The sequence below is a fragment of the Panicum hallii genome, chromosome 8 (assembly GCF_002211085.1).
Source record: "Panicum hallii strain FIL2 chromosome 8, PHallii_v3.1, whole genome shotgun sequence".
NCBI classification, from domain to species: Eukaryota; Viridiplantae; Streptophyta; class Magnoliopsida; order Poales; family Poaceae; genus Panicum; species Panicum hallii.
In genome coordinates this window covers 24,926,804-24,951,190 of record NC_038049.1, presented here as the reverse complement: position 1 = coordinate 24,951,190, position 24,387 = coordinate 24,926,804, and the positions used below count along the sequence as shown (strand labels likewise).

General features: G+C 48.2%; 1 protein-coding gene across 1 annotated transcript; it reads left to right on the top strand.

Annotated features, from left to right (window-relative positions):
* Positions 1-17,381: 17,381 nt before the first annotated feature.
* On the top strand, positions 17,382-23,518 carry LOC112903694. The gene is made up of 2 exons (XM_025972921.1): positions 17,382-17,497; positions 23,176-23,518. The coding sequence occupies exons 1-2, from the start codon at positions 17,382-17,384 to the stop codon at positions 23,516-23,518; spliced, it is 459 nt and encodes a 152-aa protein (XP_025828706.1).
* Positions 23,519-24,387: the final 869 nt, after the last annotated feature.

Genomic DNA, 24,387 nt, shown 5'->3' with positions numbered 1-24,387 from the left:
GAACCCTAAAGATCTGCTGGTGTCCGGGAGTGGATACCAGAACACTATCACCACAGATCTAGTGGATGATCCACTCCTGACGGTCAACAATATGCGATATTTCTAGAAAATCTCCAAGGAGATGTACCAATATACCGTGGTAAGGCATGATTACTCGTCTACCGTTATACTTTGTCAAGTTGCTTTGTCTTAATCCTTCCCCTTCTGCAGGATGTGGCCAAACTCTCACAACAAAAATCCGACAAGCTAAAACCAGTGGTGAGTGGCCTCCAGAAACTCCAAGCAAAGGAGCAATGCATATCGGAAGAGCAGACGAAGAACATATATCTTCAGAGAGAGCTCGACAAGTTGAAGCTGGAGCGGACGCGAGAAATGTGGCTCCTCAAGAACGATCTCCACAACCTTGAGAAGGCCAACTCCAAGCTCCAGGAACAACTCAAAGAGCAGAAAAAGGCGCACCAAGGTAAGCCCTTTCTTCCCTCGAGTACTTTCTCTTAACAATTTATCTTGAGTTCTGAAAACTGTCTTCACCGCAGAGCTTAGGAAAATCTTAACATATAAAGAAGAGTTGCATACTGATGTAAAGAATATGCTGTATCGCCGTACAGATGACATCGAGAGGATGCAGAAGGTGATCGCCGACACTGAACAGCAGTTCGCCGACTGCCTTCAACAGATCAAGACGCTGGGTGAAGAGAAGGAGCACCGCCAGAAGGAGTTGGAGCAGCACCAGAAGGAGCTGGAGGACCTCAAGGGGGCCGCCTAACAGCTTGTTGACATGGTGGATCCACAAGAAGGCGACGAAGCGGACGGGTGATCCTTGCTGGAAAGACTCCTCGGAGCACCGCAGAAAGTCCTTAGCTTCCTCACCGAAGCCCCCATCACGTGTGTCAGCCATGTGCTTAGTTTTGTAAAATCCTTTTGGCCTGAGGCTTGACTAGAAGTATTCACACAGAGTGTGGCTGCAGAGTGCTCCGAAGAGCAATTCAGCGAGTACCTCCTAGAAGCCCGACTTGTAGCGGAAAAAATAGTGGAAAGTGTAATACAGGAGTGATATATTGTAAAAACAAGTATTCTTCCCCTTGTATATATATCTGTTATTGATGTCTCACTTGTATTTGCCTTGTAACTTCTGGATTGTCATCCATGTTCATAGGCTAAGTAGTAGACACTACCCCGGGTGCAACGACCCTAGAAATAATCGAAGTAGCTCCTTATAGGAACCCATCCAACAAGTTAGATATAACTCGATCGAGCGGATCTAACCAGTTAGGAAAGAACGCGAGCATCATCGCATGACTGTTATGCTCATGGCAAGAAGTCAAAACTACCCCGAGTGCAGCGACTCTGGGAGTAGTCGATATAGCTCCTCATGTGAGCCCGTCCAACAAGTTAGATAGAATCCGATCAAACGGATCTAACCTGTTAGGAAAAAATGCAATCATCATTGCAACGACTATGATGCTCATGGCAAGAAGTCGAGTCATGTAGAACATGAACATGGCTATAGACTCCGTATTTAACAACCATCAAAGCTCATGGCAAGAAGTCGATCCATATAAAACATGAATGTGGCTATAGCCTCCGTATCTTAATAGAAAATTTACATTCTGAATTCTGTGGCACATAGCCTCCAAATTGAATTCGGAAGAAAAACATCTAGGCGCTCGGAGAACAGCTGTCCCTGCATGTTGTCTTTATGGGTAAAACTTGCGCAGGTTCTGAACATTCCAAGAATTTGGGACGTCTTGGCCCTCGGGGTATTGTAGTCGATAAGACCCCGGTCTTGTAATTTGCATGATGACGAACGGTCCTTCCCATCTCGAGTTGAGCTTGTGTAAGCCGGACTCATCTTGGATGCGGCATAGGACCAAATCGCCTATACTGAATGAGCGTTCTCTCACGTTGTGGTCGTGATATCGCCGGATCCCCTGTAGGTATTGTGCTGACTGAACGAGAGCGATACAGCGAGCCTCTTCAACAGAGTCAAGCTCTAGCTACCTTGCTTTGTCCGCCTCGCCTTCATTATACATTTCAACCCTTGGGAATTTCCACATGAGGTCGGCCAGTAAGATTGCTTTGGAGCCGTATACAAGAAAGAACGGTATTTGCCCTGTGGCTTTGGATGGCTGAGTCCTGAGCCCGCAGATGACATGTGGCAACTCGTGTATCCACTTCCCTCCTTTCTTGCTGTTTTCATCATAGAGTCTTTTCTTGAGGCCCTCGATTATCATGCCGTTCGCACTCTAGACTTGACCATTGGCCCTTGGGTGTGCAATAGAGACATGGTGACCTCAATGCATGCATTTTCACAGAACTCCCAGAACTGGTTAGCCGTGAAATTTGATCCCAAGTCCGTGATGATGGTGTTCGGGAAGCTGAAGCGATGCAAGATGTCGGAGATAAAATCAACGACTCTATCTAGTGTGAGCTTGGCTATCGGCTTGTACTCGATCCACTTGGTAAACTTGTCGATAGCCACCAATACATGAGTGAAACACCTGGCACCGTTGTGAAGGGCCCAATCGTATCAAGGCTCCAGCTAGCAAACGGCTAGGATGGCGGTATGGTAATAAGATTGTGAGCTGGGACGTGAGATTTCTTGCCAAAGAATTGACAGTTTTGGCATCTACGCACGAGGTCCTTAGCATCGGACACTGCGGTGGGCCACCAGAAACCAGCTCTGTATGCTTTCCCCACCAGCGTTCTTGAAGCTGCGTGGTTCCCGCAAACGTCCTCATGAATCTCCCGCAGTATGTCATAGCCGTCTTCTCCCGTGATGCACTTCATGATTACCCCTAACCGGGCGCCACGCAGGTAGAGTTTATTGTCAACTAGGACAAAACCTTTGCTTCTGCGCATGACACGGGCTACCATTGCGCTTCTTGCGTCCATCCCCGCTGGTAGTCTTTGGACCTGGATGAAGTCGATATAAGCCTCTCTCCAGTCCTCTCCAAGCATCATAACCTCCCGATCAGGCTGTTGAAGGCTAGCATCGATGGTTAGCTGAGGTAAGGACTTGATGGATGGTTGTTTCAGCTCCTGGATGAAAACTCCCGCTGGAACTTGTGCACGGGTGGATCCCAACTTGGATAGTATGTCCACGCCAATATTATGTTCCCGTATCACATGATGAACCTCCAGGCCGGAAAACTTATTTTCCAGCTTGCGAACTTCTTGTACATAGGTGTCCATTGTCTCCTTGTTGAAGTCCCACTCTTTGTTGATTTGCTGAACGACCAGAAGTGAATCACCGTATACAAGTAGTCGCTTGATGCCTAGTGATATCGCCAAACGTAGCCTGTGAAGCAAGGCTTCATACTCGGCTTCATTATTGGATACCTCCCAAAGGATCTGGAGGACATACTTCAATTGTTGGCCTCTCGGAGAAATAAATAGGACCCCAGCGCCACCGCTGTCGAGCTTAAGAGACCCAACGAAATACATGGTCCAGTGCTCTGGCTTGTTGACTGGGTTGGAATTTGATTCTCTCTCCACTCAGCCATAAAATCGACTAGAGCCTGAGACTTAATTGCAGTGCATGGCTTGAAGTCGATTGACAAAGCCCCCAGTTCCACTACCCACTTTGATATACGCCTCGTGGCATCTTGATTATGAAGAATATCTGCCAACGGGAAATCCGTAATCATAGTGATCTTGTACTCGTCGAAGTAATGGCACAACTTTCTCGAAGTAATCAGTATTGCATATAAAAGTTTCTGAACTGCGGGGTATCGTACCTTAGATTCGGAGAGTACCTCGCTGACGAAGTACATGGGCCTCTGCACTCCAAACGCATGGCCCTCCTCGCCACACTCGACTACAATGGCACTCTGACAACATGAGTTGTCGCCGCAATGTGGAGTAGTAGATCTTCTCCTGGCAGTGGTGCTGTAAGGACTGGAGGTGATTGAAGGTGTTGTTTCAGGTCTTGTAGAGCCCGTTCGGCCTCCTCCGACCACTGGAACTTGTCTTGGCGCTTCAGGAGCTTGAAGAAGGGTAGTCCTCTCTCCCCGAGTCGGGAGACGAACCTGTTCAGGGCTGCCATACATCCTGTTAGCTTCTGCGCATCCTTGATTGTGGCCGGAGCCCCCATGTCAGTGATGGTCGTAATCTTCAAAGGATTGGCTTCAATTCCCCGGTTACTGACGATGAACCTGAGCAATTTCCCTGATGGTACTCCGAAGACGCATTTAGTTGGGTTCAGCTTCCACCAAAACCTGCGTAAGCTGCTGAACGTCTTTTCCAAGTCTGCAATCAGGTCGTCGGGATTCCTGGTCTTGATGACCACGTCATCCACGTAGGCCTCAACATTCCGATGTAGCTAATCAGCGAAACACATCTGAATTGCGCGTTGATAGGTTGCTCCTACGTTTTTCAACCCAAAAGACATAGTTTTGTAGGTGTATGTCCTGAATAGGGTGATGAACGTGGTTTGGTGATACCCCGAATAGCAATCAAGGAAGCAGAGGAGTACACAACCTGTCGTCGAGTCGACAACTTGAGCAATGCGCAGTAGCCCGAAGTGATCCTTTGGGCAATGCTTGTTGAGATCTGTGTAGTCAACGCATATTCTTCATTCATTATTCTTTTTCCTTACAAGGACGGGGTTAGCTACCCACTCTGGATGGATTACTTCTTTAATGAAGCCAGCCGCGCCCGTTTGATTGCCTCATGTTTGTCGTGAGCAAACCTTCGAAGGCGTTGCTTTTTGGGCACAGCCTGTGGCTTTACATTCAGACTATGCTCGATTAGTTCCCTGGGCACCCCTGGCATATCTGCTAGTTTCCACGCGAATATATCTCGGTTAGCCCGAAGGAAACTGACGAGCGCGAATTCCTATTTCTCATCTAAGCCTGCACCGATAACGGCAGTCTTGGATGAGTCACCCTCCTGGAGCTGGATCGACTTGCTGGCCTTTCTCGTCGGGATTTCCAACCCGGCTTGGGAGAGTTGTTGCGCGGCCGCGAGTACTTCTCCTGAAGCATCTGGCACACGCGCAGTTAAAGCATACTGGATTGCCTCCTGGTTGCAGTCATACGACTTCTTCAAGTCGTCTCGGAGAGTGAGTACCCCACTTCATCCTGGCATCTTGAGAAGCAAATAAACGTAATGCGGCACTGCCATGAATTTGGCCAGTGCCGGTCTGCCCAGTATGGCATGATAAGAAGATTCGAAGTTGGCAACTTTGAATTTGATGAACTCGAAGTGGGTGCACCGCATTACCTGGGACAATGCCGTAGAAAGGAAACTTGCTTGGAACAAGCATGTCCGTTAAGTACAGGCCCATCTTTCTCAAAGTGCTGGTGAAGATGAGGTTGAGACCACTTCCATCGTCGATGAGTACTCTGGTGAGCCTGACTTCTGCCACCACCGGGTCCAAGACCAGGGCGAACTTGCCGGGCTTCGAGAAGCTTGTCCACTCATCATCGCGTGAGAACGAGATGGGGATCTCCAACCAACGGAGTGGTCGCGGTACCGCCGGCTCGATAGACATGATCTCTCGGAGGAGCAGTTTCTGTTCCCGCCTGGAACTAAAGTCTCCATCTCCCCCGAAGATGACGTTGACGGTTTTCGAGGCATCCTGGAACTTCGTGCTGTGCGATTTGTCCCCTTAGTCGTCCTCTTCGGGTTCTTTGTCCGCTGGCTTGTTCTTTTTGCCACCACCGGGATTGCTGAATGTCCTCCGGATGTGGTAGCAATCAATTGCCGTATGATTGGCATCTGGATGCCATGGACATTTCTTCTGCAGGAGCTTTTCGAACTCCTCCTGCGTCATAGTCTTCCTGCCTCACAAAGGACGATCCACAGCCGTGACGAGGTCATCTGGCTTGCGCTTTCGGGATGGACCCGAATAGTCCCGCTGGCTCTTGTCAGTACGACTATCATTTGTGCGCCTCAGGTTGCTATCATTGCATCTCGGGAACCGCTCCCGCATCTTTTCCTCCCGCTCGGACCAGTCATGATGAGGACATCACTCCTATGGATATACAAGAGGTTCCTTCGCTGGACATTCAAACCATTCAAGCTCCAATCACAAGAGCTCGGGCGCGACAATTAAATTTAGAGGTGAGCTCGCTCCTAAGCGTTTCTGTTAATAATTGTGAGAATGGTTTGCTACCTAATTTTTACAATATGATTAGGAACCAAGGAGAGGTCCAGGGAACACATGGAGAGGAGCATGGAGGTGTGGAGGAACAGCAAGGGCCGCCAAGCCACATGGAGACCCAATCCAATTTAACTTCGAGTCCACCTCGGAGTCCAGGAGCAGCCTGATGTAAATTGGACGCCCAGGCCACATCCGAAGTCCGAATTCGACGATCCACATATGGACGGAAAGATAATTTCATGGAGCTTCTATTGGCATTGGTTTCAGGTCCAAACTCCTTCTGAGTCGTCAGAAATTGTCCGAGGAAATTGGCGTCCAGATTCTGTTCCGGTGCTGCGACATCGTATTTTGGCCTTTGGGCCGTGTATCTTTGTTGAGCCCATTAGGGGCGCGTTCAGGGGGAAGCCACGCCCCTAATCCCTATATTTCAGTAGCCGCCACCCTCATTAGGGTTCGGGTTTTACTTTAGATCAATCTGTCTTTGAACAGTCGCCGTCTTTCGGTTTGTAGAACCCCAACTTTCGAGCTTAATCAATCATCTGCAGTTGTCACTTTAATTTGAGTGCTGCGTTTCTTTCGAGTTCTTGCTTGTGTTCTTTGTTTCGCAGGCAGGGATTAGCCTTCTCGGCGAGGTCAACCGGATTGTGACTACGGTTGATAACCAGAGGAGTTGTGGTGCTAAGATTGCGGGGTTCGAGTTGCTGACTTGAAGCCAGATCGGTGTGTCGCATTCCGACCAAAACGAGTTTTCCTTCACCTGATGGAAGATCGGGCACCCCCGTTCATATCAAGTGGTAATCAGAGACTCAGGTATTACCGTCAGGCTTACCCTAGTTTAGTTTGTTCTATCGTCCTATAACTCCAGAAAATTGCCATACAAAAAAAAATATATTCCGCTGTCCTAGAACCCTTGTTGGCCTTTGCAATTTGGTTTTCAGACTCGCTTTGTTCAGTTTGTGTTCGTGGTCGAGTCGTGTTGCTGGTTTAGGGTTTGTCTTCATCATGGTTCAACCGCACCGTCGCTGTGTTTTTGTTTCCGCCGCTATCCCATCCACCATTACCCAGATCCCAAGTCGATCCATCCCATTACTCGACTTGCCCTCGCTAGCCGCCTTGTGTGAACTCTCGCCGCGCCAGCCCTAGATAGGTTGCGAGCCGCCTTGTGCCTTCCGCCTTGCACCGCAGCCCCCCTTGGATTCATCTGGCGATTATCCATTGCGCATACCAGGGAGAATTTGTGCCCTAGCTGCTGATCTATCTGCCGGGTTGTGTCTTCGAAAAAACATAACTTGAGATACCTTCCATAAAACAGGCATAACTTTTCGCTCGGTTCTCCGTTTTGGCTGAAATTTTTACAAGAGCTTGGCAACAAAAAGTTGCACATACGATTCACCCAGCTTTGCCGGTCAGGCCGATCTCAAAAAATTCAAAAAAAATCAGGAAGATAATTAAAAAAATTCAGTTTGTGTCCAGCACGCTTTTCGGCATACCTATTTGATTTTCTGTAGACCACATCTGATCTCTGTTTTAGGTGAAACTTGGTGTGGTTCCTATTCTGGTGTTGCTTGTGTTGAGAAAAATATTAAAAAAATCATTGCAAAAAGAAAATCGAAATCAACTAGGCTTTGCACTAGTGCCTTTTTGGCATTGCTAGTACAATATTTACGGTACTGCCATTCTGATTGTTCTGTGAGTTTCTTCCATTGTTCTTTGTTCCAACTTGTTGTGCTACATGTAGGACACGTCTTAGCCAGCAATTGTGACTTGTACTTTGGATATTTATTGAACTTTGCTCATCTGCATTCGATTTTGTTCCACATACACATACATATTGTGCCTATCCTACAGCTCCATATACGTACACTTCATCTCAGTGCAGCGAAGGACCCTTGCAATCTTGGTACCCTCTTTTCACAGGTTTTTCACCATCCACCGGTTGTACCATCCCACTGCTTGTGTTGGTAAGAACTTAGTAAGAACTTGGTAAGACGCGTGTGAGGGTGTGATTCCACCAACAAACCCACCTAGTTCATAGGGTCTTTTTATTTCACTAACCATGCCGAACGACAGGCCTGTTTTGTCTAGTGAATAGCAGGCCATGATGGACGAACTCAAGGAGTTTTTCTCTAAGGAGATAAATAAGGTGGCGCAAGACGTCCAAGGGGCTAATCATACGATTGAGGGGGTGAACAAACGCCTCTCTACACTGACGGACAGGGTTCAACATCTTGAAGTAAACCCTTCCAAGAGCAAAGACGACGATGATGACTGGCTAGAGGATGATGATGACATCATTTTTGGGTCTGATGGCGAGCCTGATATGGCTAAGACTCGTGCGGAGAAGGTCCGTCGTCAACGTCTTCGCAAGAATAAAATAGGTATGGGAGGAACCAAACATCGGCGCACTACAGGTAATGATGATCCTTATGCCAAAGTCAAATTTACCATACCTTCTTTCCATGGTCGTTATGATGCAGAGGAATACTTAGATTGGGAGATGACTGTTGAACAAAAATTTGCTTCCCATCTTGTTCCTGACCAACATAGGGTTAGACAAGCCACTAGTGAATTTAAAGATTTTTCTATAATCTGGTGGCAAGAATGTGCTCAATTAAATATACAACCTGGTTCATGGGATGCGCTTAAGATAGCAATGCGTGATCGTTTTGTTCCTGCATCTTATAAACGTGATATGCGTAAGAAATTACAACGTTTAGATCAGGGTGATATGTCTGTTCAGGAGTATTACGCAGAGCTTCAAAAGGGCATGGTTCGATGTGGTGTAGTTGAGGATGCTGAGGATAAAGTGTGTCGTTTTTATGGTGGTTTGAAACGTGAAATTCAGGACATTGTTGGCTATAAATCTTTTACTACCACCAACCAGTTGTTCCAGCTTGCTATGCTTGCAGAAAAAGAATTGCAGGGATGACAACAACAGTAGCCTCAGAGCAGGAGCACCTCCAACAGATCCTACATGCCCAAACCTTTTACTCCCAAAGGATCTTCCACGGCGGTGTCACCAGCTCCAGCAACCACGCCCGCCGATGGTAAGTCTCGTGTGCAGGAACAGACCAAGAGTGCTTCACCAGCAGCGCGCTCTTCCTCTGGCATTCAGTGCCATCGTTGTCAGGGCTTTGGCCATGTGATTCGAGAATGCCCAAGCAAGCGGACATACATTGCCACTGCTGATGGTGGCTACGTCAGTACTTCGGATGCTGAGGACGACACTGAAGATGTCCCACCTTCTAATGAGGGTCTTTCATTGAGTGCGGGTGATGCGGGCTCTCAGCGGATTTGTATTGTCCACCGTGTCCTCAGTACACAATTGGGACAGGCAGACAAGATGCAACGCCATAATTTGTTTCAGATTTTATTTGTGATCCACGATCGGCGTGCACGTGTAATCATTGATGGAGGCAGCTGCAACAACCTAGTTAGTGCTGATTTGGTCCAGAAGTTGGGTTTAGCCACACGTCCTCATAAACATCCTTACCATGTTCAGTGGCTAAACGACTCGGGTAAGGTTAAGGTAAATCAAACTGCACGGGTGCATTTTTCTCTTGGTCCATATTCTGATTATGCAGATTGTGACGTGGTACCCATGGACGCATATTCGCTTTTGTTGGGTCGTCCATGGGAATTTGATAATGATGCTGTCCACCATGGTAGAAGTAACACATACACACTTATGTATAAGGCCAAAAAATCACTTTGCACCCAATGACCCCTGCTAAAATTGTACAAGCTGATAAAGAACGACTTGCTTCACCTAATGTTGCTGCCCCAGTTGCAACCCAGGCCGCTATTAAATTGAAAACTCATAATATGCTTGTAACCAAATCTGATCTATATGATATGGATGTTTCTACTGTGTGCTATGCTTTGATATGTAAGGATGCTTTATGTCCTATTCGTGATATAGCTAGCACTTTGCCTCCTGCGGTCGCTGACATTTTGCAGGCGTATGACGATGTGTTTCCAAATGAGCTCCCACCAGGGTTGCCACCTTTGAGAGGTATTGAGCACCAAATTGATTTGATTCTGGGAGCGTCTTTGCCCAACCGAGCAGCTTACAGGACCAATCCCGAGGAGACTAAAGAGATTCAGCGACAAGTCCAAGAGCTTTTGGACCGCGGGTATGTGTGTGAGAGCCTTAGTCCTTGTTCTGTACCTGTGCTTTTGGTTCCTAAGAAAGATGGTACATGGCGCATGTGTGTAGATTGTAGAGCCATTAACAACATAACTATTCGATACCGTCATCCTATACCTCGGTTAGATGATATGCTTGATGAGTTAAGTGGCGCTATAATTTTTACAAGATTAATTTGCGTAGTGGATACCACCAGATTCGCATGAAGTTGGGTGATGAATGGAAAACTGCTTTTAAGACAAAATTTGGTTTATATGAGTGGTTAGTGATGCCTTTTGGTTTAACTAATGCACCTAGCACTTTCTTGCGTTTGATGAATGAGGTTTTACGTGCTTTCATTGGTAAATTTGTGGTGGTTTATTTTGATGATATCTTGATATATAGCAAGTCACATGAGGAACATTTGGATCATCTACGTGCTATTTTTGACGCCTTGAGAGCGGCGAGCTTGTATGCTAACCTTGAGAAGTGCATTTTTTGCACCGATCGAGTTGCTTTTCTTGGCTATGTTGTGACTCCTCAGGGCATTGAAGTGGATGGTGCAAAGATTGATGCCATTAGAAGCTAGCCTACTCCTCAAACTATTACACAGGTGCGAAGTTTTCTTGGTCTTGCAGGGTTCTATCGGCGTTTTGTGAGAGATTTCAGCACCATTGCTGCCCCACTACATGAGTTGACGAAGAAAGGTGTTTCTTTCTATTGGGGCCCAGCACAAGATAAAGCTTTTGATACTTCGAAAGTGCGGCTTACTTCGGCGCCTTTGCTGCAACTTCCTGACTTTGGTAAGACTTTTGAGCTTGAATGTGATGCCAGTGGCGTTGGCATTGGTGGCTTGTTGATGCAAGGAGGTAAACCTGTTGCTTATTTTAGTGAGAAATTGAATGGGCCTACTCTGAATTATTCCACGTATGATAAAGAATTTTATGCTCTTGTTCATTCTCTAGAGACGTGGCAACATTATTTATGGCCTAAGGAATTTATTATTCATTCTGATCATGAATCACTTAAGTACCTTCGCATGCAAAATAAACTGAACCGTAGACATGCCAAGTGGGTTGAATTTATTGAATCTTTTCCATACATCATTAAACACAAGAAAGGGAAAGATAATGTTATTGCTGATGCCTTGTCTCGTCGTTACACCATGTTGTCTCAACTGGATTGTCGCATTTTTGGACTTGAGTCGATTAAGGGACAGTATGAACTTGATACTGCTTTTAAAGATGTGATCCTGCATTGTAAAGAGGGTCGTGCTTGGAATAAATATGTGCTGAATGATGGTTATTTGTTTAGAGCTAACCGCCTATGCATTCCAGTTGGATCCGTTCGTCTTCTCTTGTTGCAGGAAGCACATGGTGGAGGTTTGATGGGCCACTTTGGGGCCACAAAGATGTTGGATGTGTTGGCCAACCATTTCTTTTGGCCATAGATGAGGCGAGATGTTCAGAGGTTCGTGAGTCGCTGCACTACATGTCAAAAGGCTAAGTCACACTTGAATCCACATGGTTTGTATATGCCTCTTCCTGTTCCTTCTATTCCTTGGTCAGATATTTCTATGGATTTTGTGTTAGGATTGCCTAGGACTAAGAGGGGGAGAGATAGCGTTTTTGTTGTGGTGGATCGGTTTTCTAAAATGGCACATTTTATACCATGTCATAAAAGTGATGATGCTGTTCATATTGCTGACCTCTTTTTCCAAGAGATTGTACGCTTGCATGGTATGCCTTCTACTATTGTTTCAGATCATGATGCGAAGTTTTTGAGTCACTTCTGGCGTACTTTGTGGAACAAGTTGGGTACAAAATTGTTATTTTCTACCACTTGTCATCCGCAAACTGATGGACAAACGGAGGTGGTGAACCGTACCTTGGGGACCATGTTGAGGGCTATTTTAAAGAAGAATTTGAAGATGTGGGAAGAATGTTTGCCTCATGTGGAGTTTGCATACAATAGAGCAACACATTCTACCACCAAGGTAAGTCCTTTTCAGGTAGTGTATGGTTTTAACCCCCGCGCTCCTATTGATATTTTACCTTTGCCTACTAGTGAGCGAATTTATAGTGAGGCTAAAGAACGTGCTGAATTTATATTGAAAATACATGAAACAACTAAGCAAAATATTGAAAAGATGACTGAAAAATATAGAGTTGCTGGTAGCAAAGGTAAGAAAGAATTAAAGCTTGAACCGGGTGATCTTGTGTGGTTGCACTTGAGAAAAGAACGTTTTCCAGATTTGAGGAAGTCTAAGTTAATGCCAAGAGTTGATGGTCCATTCAAAATACTTGAGAAAATTAATGATAATGCATACAAACTTGAGTTGCCTCCCGAGTTTGGGGTTAGTCCCACCTTTAACATTTCAGATTTGAAACCTTACTTGGGAGAAGAGGATGTGCTTGAGTTGAGGACGACTCCGATTCAAGAGGGGGAGGATGATGAGGACATCACTCCTATGGATATACAAGAGGTTCCTTCGCTGGACATTCAAACCATTCAAGCTCCAATCACAAGAGCTCGGGCGCGACAATTAAATTTAGAGGTGAGCTCGCTCCTAAGCGTTTCTGCTAATAATTGTGAGAATGGTTTGCTACCTAATTTTTACAATATGATTAGGAACCAAGAAAAGGTCCAGGGAACACATGGAGAGGAGCATGGAGGTGTGGAGGAACAGCAAGGGCCGCCAAGCCACATGGAGACCCAATCCAATTTAACTTCGAGTCCACCTCGGAGTCCAGGAGCAGCCTGATGTAAATTGGACGCCCAGGCCACATCCGAAGTCCGAATTCGACGATCCACATATGGACGGAAAGATAATTTCATGGAGATTCTATTGGCGTTGGTTTCAGGTCCAAACTCCTTCTGAGTCGTCGGAAATTATCCGAGGAAGTTGGCGTCCAGATTCTGTTCCGGTGCTGCGACATCGTATTTTGGCCTTTGGGCCGTGTATCTTTGTTGAGCCCATTAGGGGCGCGTTCAGGGGGAAGCCACGCCCCTATTCCCTATATTTCAGTAGCCACCACCCTCATTAGGGTTCGGGTTTTGCTTTAGATCAATCTGTCTTTGAACAGTCGCCGTCTTTCGGTTTGTAGAACCCCAACTTTCAAGCTTAATCAATCATCTGCAGTTGTCACTTTAATTTGAGTGCTGCGTTTCTTTCGAGTTCTTGCTTGTGTTCTTTGTTTCGCAGGCAGGGATTAGCCTTCTCGGTGAGGTCAACCGGATTGTGACTACGATTGATAACCAGAGGAGTTGTGGTGCTAAGATTGCGGGGTTCGAGTTGCTGACTTGAAGCCGGATCGGTGTGTCGCATTCCGACCAAAACGAGTTTTCCTTCACCTGACGGAAGATCGGGCACCCCCGTTCATATCAAGTCGTGCATCATGTCGTGAAGCCCTGCAATAGTTTTCGGCCTGTTCTGCCCAAAGTCCCTGTAGATGCCTGGGTCGGTGATGCCTTTGTAGAAGCAGTCGATGATGTCTTCCTCCGAGATGTTCGCAATGGTGGCACACACATCGAAGAAATGGCGTGTATAGGACTGTAGGAGCTTGTTATGTTCCTGTTTACATTGAGCAAGATCGTGACGAGTACCTGCATGGGTGATTGCCCCCTAGAAGTTGTCGATGAAGACTTTCTTGAGCCGCTCCCAGGAGTTGATCGAGTTGTTGCTGAGGCTCTCCAACCATGTGAGCGGCGTAGCATCCAAAGCCATCGGGAAGTAGACCACGTTGGTGATGTTGGAGCCTCCTACGACTTCAATGGCGGTGGAGTAGCAATGTAGCCATTGCTGAGGAGCTTGCTTGCCATCATACTTAGTGATTCCAATTGGCTTGAAGCCCTCAGGGTACTTGTAGCTGCTAAAGCATGCGGAGAATGGTGGAAAATGATCGCTGCAGTCGGTACCCTCCGTCTCGGCTACCTCACGCTCCCTGCACCTGGAATCAATTATGGAGTGCACATCGCGTTCTTCATTGATTCGCTGGCGCAGGTCTTCTGGAGGATTCCAATGATTGACCTATCACGGGTTGCCTCATGGAGGTGGCTGTTGCCTCCCGCTAGTGGCCTGACTCCCGCAAGCGTTGTCGTTGTTGTTACTGTGATGAGGTCGAGGACGCCCGCCTGCTGTTCGACTGTGAGCCTGGCTGCGGCCTTCGCCCACGTGTTCTTCTCTGACGGCGGACACCGGGTTTTGTTGATTGAGCTGAATCCACGCCCTCTGCGCATAACAAAGTGCTTGACGCAGGTCTGGATCATTACTGCGCTCGAGTATAGCTATTACCCTGGCGATGTTGGCCACCGGAGTTATGAAGCCCCGCTCGCTTACGGCAGTGAATTCGGCGTCTAGCTCATGATGCATAGATCGCATGCGCTCGTTGACCCTCCTTCGCCAGACTGCGCGAGCTCTGTTCCTGGCCCTCCGTGTCTCACGACGCCGGTGTTGGCTTTGGCCTCATCTTCGGATATCACATCAAGTTCATCATTGGGTGCGATGCTATCATCCTCGCCCTCCTCCGCCATTAGCACCTGGCATGAGATGAGCTCATCAGAGCTCGCCTCGACTAGCTCGGTCGACTCCTCTGCCATGGTGGCTAATGGCCTGCCCTCCTGAAAAGGCAAAGGCTCAAGGTGTGCCACAAGTCGGTCTTCGTCCTCGTGTAGATCAGAGAGTTTCATGCCCTTCCAATGCACGAAATGGCCCTCTGGAGTAGAGGTGATTGTCAGACCGTTGTGATCAAAACAACCCGTGGCCCCCCGACGTGCGGTGGCTTCGGGCTTTCCGATTCGGAGTAAAGAGTCCAAGTCCTTTTCCAATGCGGAAAGGGACTCGGAGTTGTTGGCCTCCTGAAGATTAGTAGCCGAATTGCGTAGACCGAGTCACGATCGGTTACGCAAGTCCTCAGATTGGAACGAGTCCGACCCGAGCAAGGTTGTTGCAGCGCTGGATGGAGTCGCGTCAAAAGCAGACTCCTCCTCGGTCCTCATAGCGGAGCCATGCGTTGACAAATCGTCGAGATTATCGACGAACTCATCAAGGTCGCCATAAAAACTCGCCATAAGAGTTTTCGGCTTCATGTCGACGATGAATCGACGAAAACTGCCCGCACCATCTGCATGCAAATCCACGAGCTAAAAACGAACATCGTGCCCTGAGGGGGCACAGTACTGGTGAACTTGAATGGTGCCATCGAGTTCGCCGGTGGATCTTCGATGCGTACCCCTACCTGGCGCGCCAGTTGTCGGTGTTTTACCGCCTGCCCACTGAGGGGTATATCCGAGGTGGTAAGTTTTAGGTAGGGTGACGCCGAGATCAGGAACTCGAAGGTGCAAGCAACACAAGGTTTAGACAGGTTCGGGCCGCGATGTGCGTACTACCCTATGTCCTATTTGGTGGTTTGTATTGCCTTGGGTGTTGATTGATGTTTTGAGGGGGTTCCCTACCCGCCCTTATATATCCGGGAGGACAGGGTTACATGAATCCTAGTCCGACACTAGCCTAAGAATGGTACTCGAGTACAACTCGAGTAGTTTCCTTCTGTATCGGCTAGTCCTACTTTGCATGCGAGTAGAGTACAACATAGATAAGGTATAAGACATATCCTATCCCCTAATCCTATATGAACTACGTTATGTACACAGTCCTGTAGCCCCGGGTCTAACAGGAGGCGCTAGCCTCAATGTCATCAGCTATGCAGCATTCAAGCAGCTGCAGATCCCAGAGTCCAGGCTAGACCCGTCATGCCCATTCTTTGGAGTGGGCCCTCATCCCGTCTACCCGGTGGGGACCATCTCCCTGCCGGTCACATTCGGGATGGAGGAAAACTTTCGCATAGAGAGCATTCAGTTAGATGTTGTGGAGGTCAACCTCCCATTCAATGCCGTTATTGGCAGGCCGGCTCTGTATCGGTTCATGGCCGTTGCCCATTACGAGTATCTGGTCCTCAAGATGCCATCCCCTGCAGGAGTCCTCACCGTGTAGTGCGACTGGACTGCTGCCGTAGCGTTAGTTGAGAAGCTGCACGCACTAGCAGAGGGCCTCGTCCCGGCTGCCGGTGCAGAGGGGTCCGACCCCTCACCCTCACGCGCTAGGGCGCCAGCCAAGGCGCCCAAGGTCCGTCCGTCTGATACAGATGATGTTCCGGTGAAAACCTTCCAGGTTGGAGCGGAGCCCTCCCAGACCACCCGCATCGGGGGGAACCTGGGAGAGAAATAGGAAAGCGCGCTCATCACCTTCCTCCGAGCAAATGTTGATGTGTTCGCCTGGGAACCATCTCAGATGCCCGGATCCCCTAGGAGGTGATTGAGCACCATCTGAAGATCCACCCCGACACTAGGCTGGTGCAGCAAAAGCCACGCAAGCAGTCCATCGAGCGGCAGAACTTCATCCGTGAAGAGGTCCGCAAGCTGCTGCAGGCTGGTTTCATCAAAGAGGTCCACCACCCTATTTGGTTGGCCAATCCGGTCATCGTCCCAAAGGCCAATGGGAAGCTTCGGATGTGCATCGACTACACCAACCTCAATAAGGCATGTCCAAAAGACCCCTATCCACTTCCGCGTATAGATCATATTATAGATTCCACCTCCGGGTGTGACTTGCTATCCTTCATAGATGTCTACTCTGGTTTTCATCAAATCAAAATGGCTAAGGCAGATAGGAAGCATACGGCTTTTGTAACAGTGGATGGTCTTTATTGCTATGTTGTAATGCCATATGGACTGCATAATGCTTTACCCACCTTTGCTCGCGCAATGAACATTACATTAGGTGATTTGGTTAGAGACATAGTTGAGGTGTATGTTGATGACATCATTGTCAAGACTAGAGAATCAAATTCCCTTCTAGAAAATTTAGCTTAAGTCTTCGACAAAATGCGCGACCTCCATGAAGCTTAACCCTGAGGAATGTGTATTTGCCATTTCAGCGGGGAAGCTCCTCGGTTTCCTAGTGTCACACCGGGGGATCGAGGCGAACCCGGTTTCCTAGTGTCACACCGGGGGAAGCTCCTCGGTTTCCTAGCCCTCAGCCACTTCATCTCAAGGCTGGCGGAGAGGGCTCTCCCCTTCTTCAAGTTGATGAGGGGGTCCGGTCCATTCACATGGACTGAGGAGGCAGAGCAAGCCTTCCAGGAGATGAAGCAGTATCTCACCTCCCTGCCGGTCCTAGTGGCTCCGGACCCAGGTGAGACGCTGTTTATGTACCTTGCAGCGATGACTGAAGTGATCAGCATGGTGCTGGTCGATGAGAGGTCTGAGCAACTTATGCAGGGGGGCCCCTGTGGTCCCCCCAGTAGGAAGCGGAGTTTCGACCTCCACCAATGTGACAACCGACCCTGCTTCGGGGGGTCCGGCTGGGTCCCGACCCGGGAAAGAATCAGAAGACCTAGGGTCGGTGTGTCCCCAGCTCAGGGAGAAGGGTCCAGTCCTGCTGCCAAGGTCAAGACCGTCCAAAAGCCAGTCTACTATGTTAGCGAGGTCCTACATGAAGCGAAGGCTAGGTACCGCGAGACGCATAAGCTCCTTTATGCTATACACATTGCATCCCGAAAGCTCCGCCGTTATTTCCAGGCCCACAAAATTGTGGTGGTAACCGCCTACCCATTGAGGGCCATCCTCCACAACGCCAACGCCACGGGCAACATTGCCAAGTGGGCTGCAGAGCTCGCTGGATTTCAACTCGACTTTCAGCCCCGCCACACCATCAAGAGTCAAGTCCTTGCCGACTTCGTTGCAGAGTGGACTCCTACACCAAGCGTCCCTGGGGGTGCAAACCATGGTTCGGACCCCCCACCTCTAGAAGTCAGGGCTCCGGTGTTCACTAGACCCCACTGGATGCTCTTCTTCAATGGGTCCGCACGCAACAAGAAGGCTGGAGCTGGCGTGGTCCTCATCGACCCAAATGGCGAACAAGTGAAATATATGGTGCTCCTCGACTTTGAGGCCACCAACAACATGGCGGAATACGAGGCCCTGATCTTCGGACTGACGGTGGCTCTATCCCTAGGGGTCCAGGAGCTCCTGGTCAAGGGAGACTCCCAGCTCATCATCAGGCAGCTCTGGGGGGAGTGCAGTTGTAACAATCCCCAGCTCGTAGCATACCTCATCCATGTGAGGAAGCTGGAGAAGGATTTTGATACACTGGAACTGCAACACATTCCACATGAGGGCAACTCAGCGGTAGATGCACTTTCCATAAGGGCATCAACTCAGGAATCCATGCCAGAGGGCGTCTTTCAAAGACGGCTGCTGAAACCATCCGCCCAGCTTGCGGAACTGGGCGAAGGGGGTCAGTCTAGCACCTCGAAGCTAGCGGTCCCTGCGGTGCTCCATCCGTGGGGTCCGCCAAGGATTGTGTGCACCCTTGGGGGTCCAGAAGACCTCGAGGAGCCACATCCAACTTCTCAGGGGGGTCCCGATGCATGGATCTCCGAGACCCGAGACTACCTGAAAGACAACTTCCTTCCTGAAGACCAAGCATCCGTTGACTGCATAGTGCGATTGGCTAAGTGATACGCGGTGGTAGAAGGGGATCTCTACCGTCGTGGCGCTAATGGCATCCTCATGCGGTGCATCACCCAGGAAGAGGGCTGCGACTTGCTCGCAGAGATCCATGGAGGCGAGTGCGGAAGCCATTCTTCATCCCGCACGCTGGTCGGTAAAGCCTTCCGGTGTGGCAGAACCAACCTGAATTACACCTGCTCAAGTACGCAAGTCCTCTCTTTCGAGGGCTCCAACGTGCTTCAAACGGTGTAACCCCTTTGGCCTGTCGGGTAACGTCCTGATAAACCACCGAAAGCAGGATCCAACAAGGTACCTCACACGAAGGCGAGTCCAGAGATACAATCACCATCATATTTTACATCTCAAGCACTTATATTACAGGGGATTATAGAATAGCATAAGTTCTGGATTAGTAGAAGTTATTACAAACCAGTTTTAAAGTTCAAGATCATAGCAGCGGAATTCAAAGTACGATAACTATACACATCGCCAGTATGGACGTCATGCTAAGCCATGGCATGACATCACTCGTTATGATCATTGTTGGCCGGGGACGGGTCCCACTACACGGACCAACCGTCAGGCAAAGCACATGGCCAAGGTATGGGAAGAGTAGGGTCTTCAGAGACATTACCTGAAATAAAATCATATTGCAAGGCTGAGTACTCTAATACTCAGCAAGGCTTACCCGGAATTAGGGTATACTTAGCCCATAACTAGACCATGAAGGCTTAATGGGGTATTGGGTTTTGTCTCAGCTGAAAAGCAACAAAGAGTTGATCCTTAATTTCATATTTTAGCTTTCAGTTTCTAGTTCCTTTAATCATTCTAGGTAAGCAACTACAACTACTCAAGTAAGGTAGAGCTCCTTTAAAACATATCTCAGTATTATTCCTCATAAGGTTTCTCTTGTTACTCTATGTGACAAAAGAGTCAAGCAGTCTCAATCTCCGCGAGAAACGGACGATTTTGAATCGAATTTCAACCCTTGCAAGGTAAACCTAACTCACACGCTTGGAGCACCAACAGGTCGTTCCGAAGCAACCGTTTGTCTTTCATTCTGGGTCGTGGAACAATGCCACCACAAGCGACTGTAGGACCATACGCACATCCAATATGCGGGACATACGTCTGTAGCACGACTACATGACCGTATTCCCGTCTGCTCTGCAGAATGTACTCCCACAGTCGGTGCGTGTAAAATAGAAGTCGAGTGATGGGAGACGAGTCCACTTGCCGGGCCGATTGGTTACTAGGCTTACCGCTTACCATATTTCGCGGCATGTGGCTAGTACTTTCAAACGCTTAACTGCCACTACTACACACTGAGACCTTAACCAAATTCACCAACACAGATGGGATATCCTTAGATACTACACATAACCCCATCTATCATCCTTATACTGATTGCAGAATTGTAATCAATCAATTCCTATATCGCGCGAGTGACAGGAAATCACTCGACTTCTACCGATCCTATTAGCATAGCACTAGTCGGACTCAGTTTCTAATATTCAGTACATTGGTTCTTAGGGAGATGCATCTACGGTTTCCAGACAACTCCTAAGAACTTAATGCACAAGTATATTATAAAGGTAAATTGCAGTGTAAATAAGATACTGGGTTTATGTCCGGGGCTTGCCTTCACTGGCGGGGCTGGGGTCAGAGATGTTAACAAATTCTTCCAAACACGGTTTCGGGGCCTTAGTTATTTCTCCGACGATGTTCCCGGCGTCTTCAGAACTTCTCCTTCGGGTTCCGGAAGGATCTGATAATCACCGTCGGCAAGAAACGTCGAGTCTACATGTGATGAAAATGATGCAGTTTAGAAAATGCGTAAATTGTTATTCTACTTCACGATAAAGTTGCAATCCAATGAACATAACATTATATATTAGCAAACAACACAATTGCCCCTTACTGGGCAGTCATTTATCGAGTATTAATTAAACCACTTAGTTACACTAAGTAACATGGGTGGTAACCTTAAACATTTAACTAACTGCATAAGGCAACATGTGTGACTATCTTAGATATTTAAATTAATTACACTTAACACCTTTATTTATTGGACTAGCTAATTATCTTTAGTAACCCTAGGTTATTAATTAATATGGATCTACTTAACAAGTTTTATTTATTTTAGTTGTTCTACACCTGATCATGGGTTGAGAATTTTTGAATGTATTACACTACTCAAGAACAATACTTCAAAATATTTTCATAATTTTTCATGAACAAAAACTAATCTTTGGGAACAAGCAAAAATTCATAACTTGATGTATGGCCTACTAATAATCCTAACATTTTTACAATGGATTACATATGCAAAAAGGAAGTTATGGTATAAATTTCAATTACAAATACTAACAGAAACATCCTTAATTAAAAATTTAAGCATTTCATCAACATATAACAAAAGTACTCGAATTTCTAAGTAAATGAGCGGTAAAGAACTCGAGATTTTTACACAGAGCTATACATGACACATACAACCTAGGTTCCAAAATTCAGCTATAACACATGCATATAACATGAGATACAAATAAAGCACTCATTTTCTAGTATTTAATCTACATCAGAAAATACACACATATAGCTCAAATTCACTACATAAAAGTAGTCGAATTTAACTCAAGGATTCCAAAAAAACTGGTTTAATTTTCTGCAATTTTCTACACATTTTTGAAGTTCACAGCTTTTGAATTGGGGGGGGGGGGCTCTGGATTTTTACAGGGACACCCTTAGAACTTTTGAAATCATTACAGGGATGCCCTTGGTTCGTCGGGGAAGAAGGGCAGAGGTGTTTGCCGGCCAAAATTCCGGTGAGGGGAGGTGGCAAGGGGTGGAGCAGAAGTGGTCTACGGGCACCAGGAGCTCACGGCGCATCTATGGGTGGGTTCAGGAGGAAGAGGGGATGGTCGGAGGTGTGGTTCCCACGATGGCCGAGGCGGCGGTGGAGGGGTGCTCGTCGGCGAGGAGGAGGGCCAAGCTCGGGCTTGACAGCTGCAGCAAGACGAGGGGAAGCTGTCGGAGTGGTCGAATATGACGGAGGAGGGGCGGAAGTACGGGCTCGACGGCGACAGGAGCTTACCGGCGAGGAGGGGCACGTTGGCGAGGTAGCTCTGGTGGAGGTCCGGCCACGGGGAGTGGCTTCGGAGCGTTAGTGAGATGCGAGGAAGCTTCCTAGGGGGTTGTAGTGGGCAATGGGAGGCAGACAGCGGCGACCCACGGCGAGCAGAGCGTTGCCGGAGTGGAGGAAGGAGACGGCGATGGTGATCTGAACTCTGGGTGATTGAAAGGCAAGCAAGCGGGTGGAATGAGAAGAGAGGAAGCTGGTACTACTCTTGAACCAGAAAAGAAGGGGTGAGGGGGCGTGCATAGGCAGCTGCTATGACGGCGAGGTGGCGGACGGGCGGCGCTCGGGTTTGCGTGGCGCGCGCGCGAGAGGTCTAGGGAGGAGGAGCTAAGGCGGTGGCCGGCGTCCAAGTGACGCGTGGAGCAGCTAGGGGCTGGAGGTGGCGCTGGGGAACGGCCGAGGCTCGGCACATGGCCGGGGAAGCGGCGCTGACACCAGCGGCAGAGGAGCAGCGAGCGAAGCAGGGGAGGTGCCAGAGGAGGAAGAAGAGGGTAGGAGGTCCGAGGGACCTTGTTGGAAAATTGCAAAACCCCAGGGACTTCATTGTAAACTAAATTTTCCCACTGATCCAAAGCTTTAAAGAGGAGATGGTCAAAATTGAAGTTGTAGAACTTTTCAAACCCTACAACTTTGCTTTAGGGTTCAAGTTCAGAAACCTAAGGTAAACTGCTTTATATTTTCAATTTTGCACTCAACCCAAACTTAATAAAGTTTTTGTCCTTAGTGATGTAAATTTTATGTAATGCTGGGCTTATATGCAAACATTTATGACTGGTCATGATTACTTGCTCTTTTACACTTTAGCCCTTAGTAACTTTGAAAGTTACTTTTCTAATTCAACTATTTACACAAAAGGACTTGTATTTTTGTGAAATTACATAAATGCCCTTATTTTCATAACTTCACTCAAATTTCACACAATTCAAACCATACACAACAATTTTTCCTATTGGCTTGCTATGTTTAACAACTAGGGTGTCACATCCGGCATGGCTTTTACTGGCCGACAGCGCTTCAGGATGCAGCTGAGGTGGTAAAGTCCTGCAAAGCATGCCAGTTCCATGCAAAGCAAATACACACTCCAGCTCAGGCCCTGCAAATGATTCCACCCTCTTGGCCTTTCGCTGTATGGGGGTTGGATATCTTGGGACCTTTCCCCAGGGTCGTCGGCGGGTACCGGTACCTCTACGTTGCCATCGACAAGTTCACCAAGTGGCTGGAAGCAACCCCTATGGTCAACATCACCAAGGCATCAGCAATTGCATTCCTCAAGTAAATTGTGTGCAGGTTCGGGGTCCCGAACCGAATTATCATCGACAACGGGACCCAGTTCAAGAGCCAGCACTTTCAAGAGTACTGCGAGGAGATCGGCATCCAGCTCTACTTCACTTCTGTGGCACATCCCAGGAGCAATGGCCAAGTGGAGCAGGCTAATGCTGAAATACTTAGGGGGCTCAAGATTCGCACCTACAACGATCTTGAAAAGCATGGTGCGAAGTGGAACCGGACCACACCCAGCCAAGCGACTGTGGAGACCCCTTTCTTCCTGGACTACGAGGCCGACGCATGCCTACCCCCGGAGATCACCATGGGCTCACTACGAGTCCAAGCCTTCGATGAGGAATTGTAGGAGTGGCAGCATCGCCAAGATGTAGACCTCATCGACGAGCGAAGATGGCGAGCAGCAGTCTGAAACACATGATACAACTAAGCGCTCTAGCGTTACCATCAACGGTTCATGCATAGTAGGAAGCTCCAGGTCGGGGACCTAGTCCTACGGCGATCCTAAACTGAGAGGGGCTCCACAAGCTCTCTCCCAGCTGGGAGGGCCCATTCAAGGTGTCAAAGGTGTGCCGACCCGGATCTGTTCGCTTAGCTACGGAGGAGGGCATGCAACTACCCAACCCATAGAACATTGAGCACCTCCGTAAGTTTTATCCTTAGGGGCTTAGCCGAGAATAAATTTTTTCCTTTGTAATATGGTAGCTCCCCTGTGCGGACCAGGGTGGTGGAGGTCCACCCTCGTAAACTCAGCCCCTGGTGTCCATTGCATGTTCTATCTGTACCAACTTTTCAAGGAAAAATTTATTCTCAGTCTGTCTTTGCGGTTTATGCAATTCAGTTCTTTTTCTTGTCTCCCGTTTAACCTAACCCCCATGGAGTCCCTTATTCCTATGCCGTGCTTGAGGCCCAAATTGAGTTGCTAAGTTGTGTCTCCACCCAGGACCTCTCCTTCATAGGAAGGAAGGGTCCGGTCTTCTGGGGACCGGCTTCAGGGAAGCGTACATGTCCTCTGCGGGGTCCAGAGTTGTGTAGCCGCTTAGCTTGGTTCCATACCCTAAGCCTACACGCTCTACCTCCCTAGGATAAGTACCATAGTACCTAGAACTGCGGATCAGGAAGTCTGGACCCCTTCGATCCTTGAGCCTAGGCCCTGGTGCTCTAATTCACTAAGCATCTCGATGGACTCTTGTCGGCAAGGTTCGGAACCCCATGGGA

Coding starts and splice junctions, on each gene's coding strand:
- LOC112903694 (XM_025972921.1), top strand. CDS start 17,382: ATGAAGCAGTATCTCACCTCCCTGCCGGTCCTAGTGGCTCCGGACCCA. Junction 17,498..23,175: donor ATGGTGCTGGTCGATGAGAG/GTCTGAGCAACT, acceptor AATTGTGTGCAG/GTTCGGGGTCCCGAACCGAA.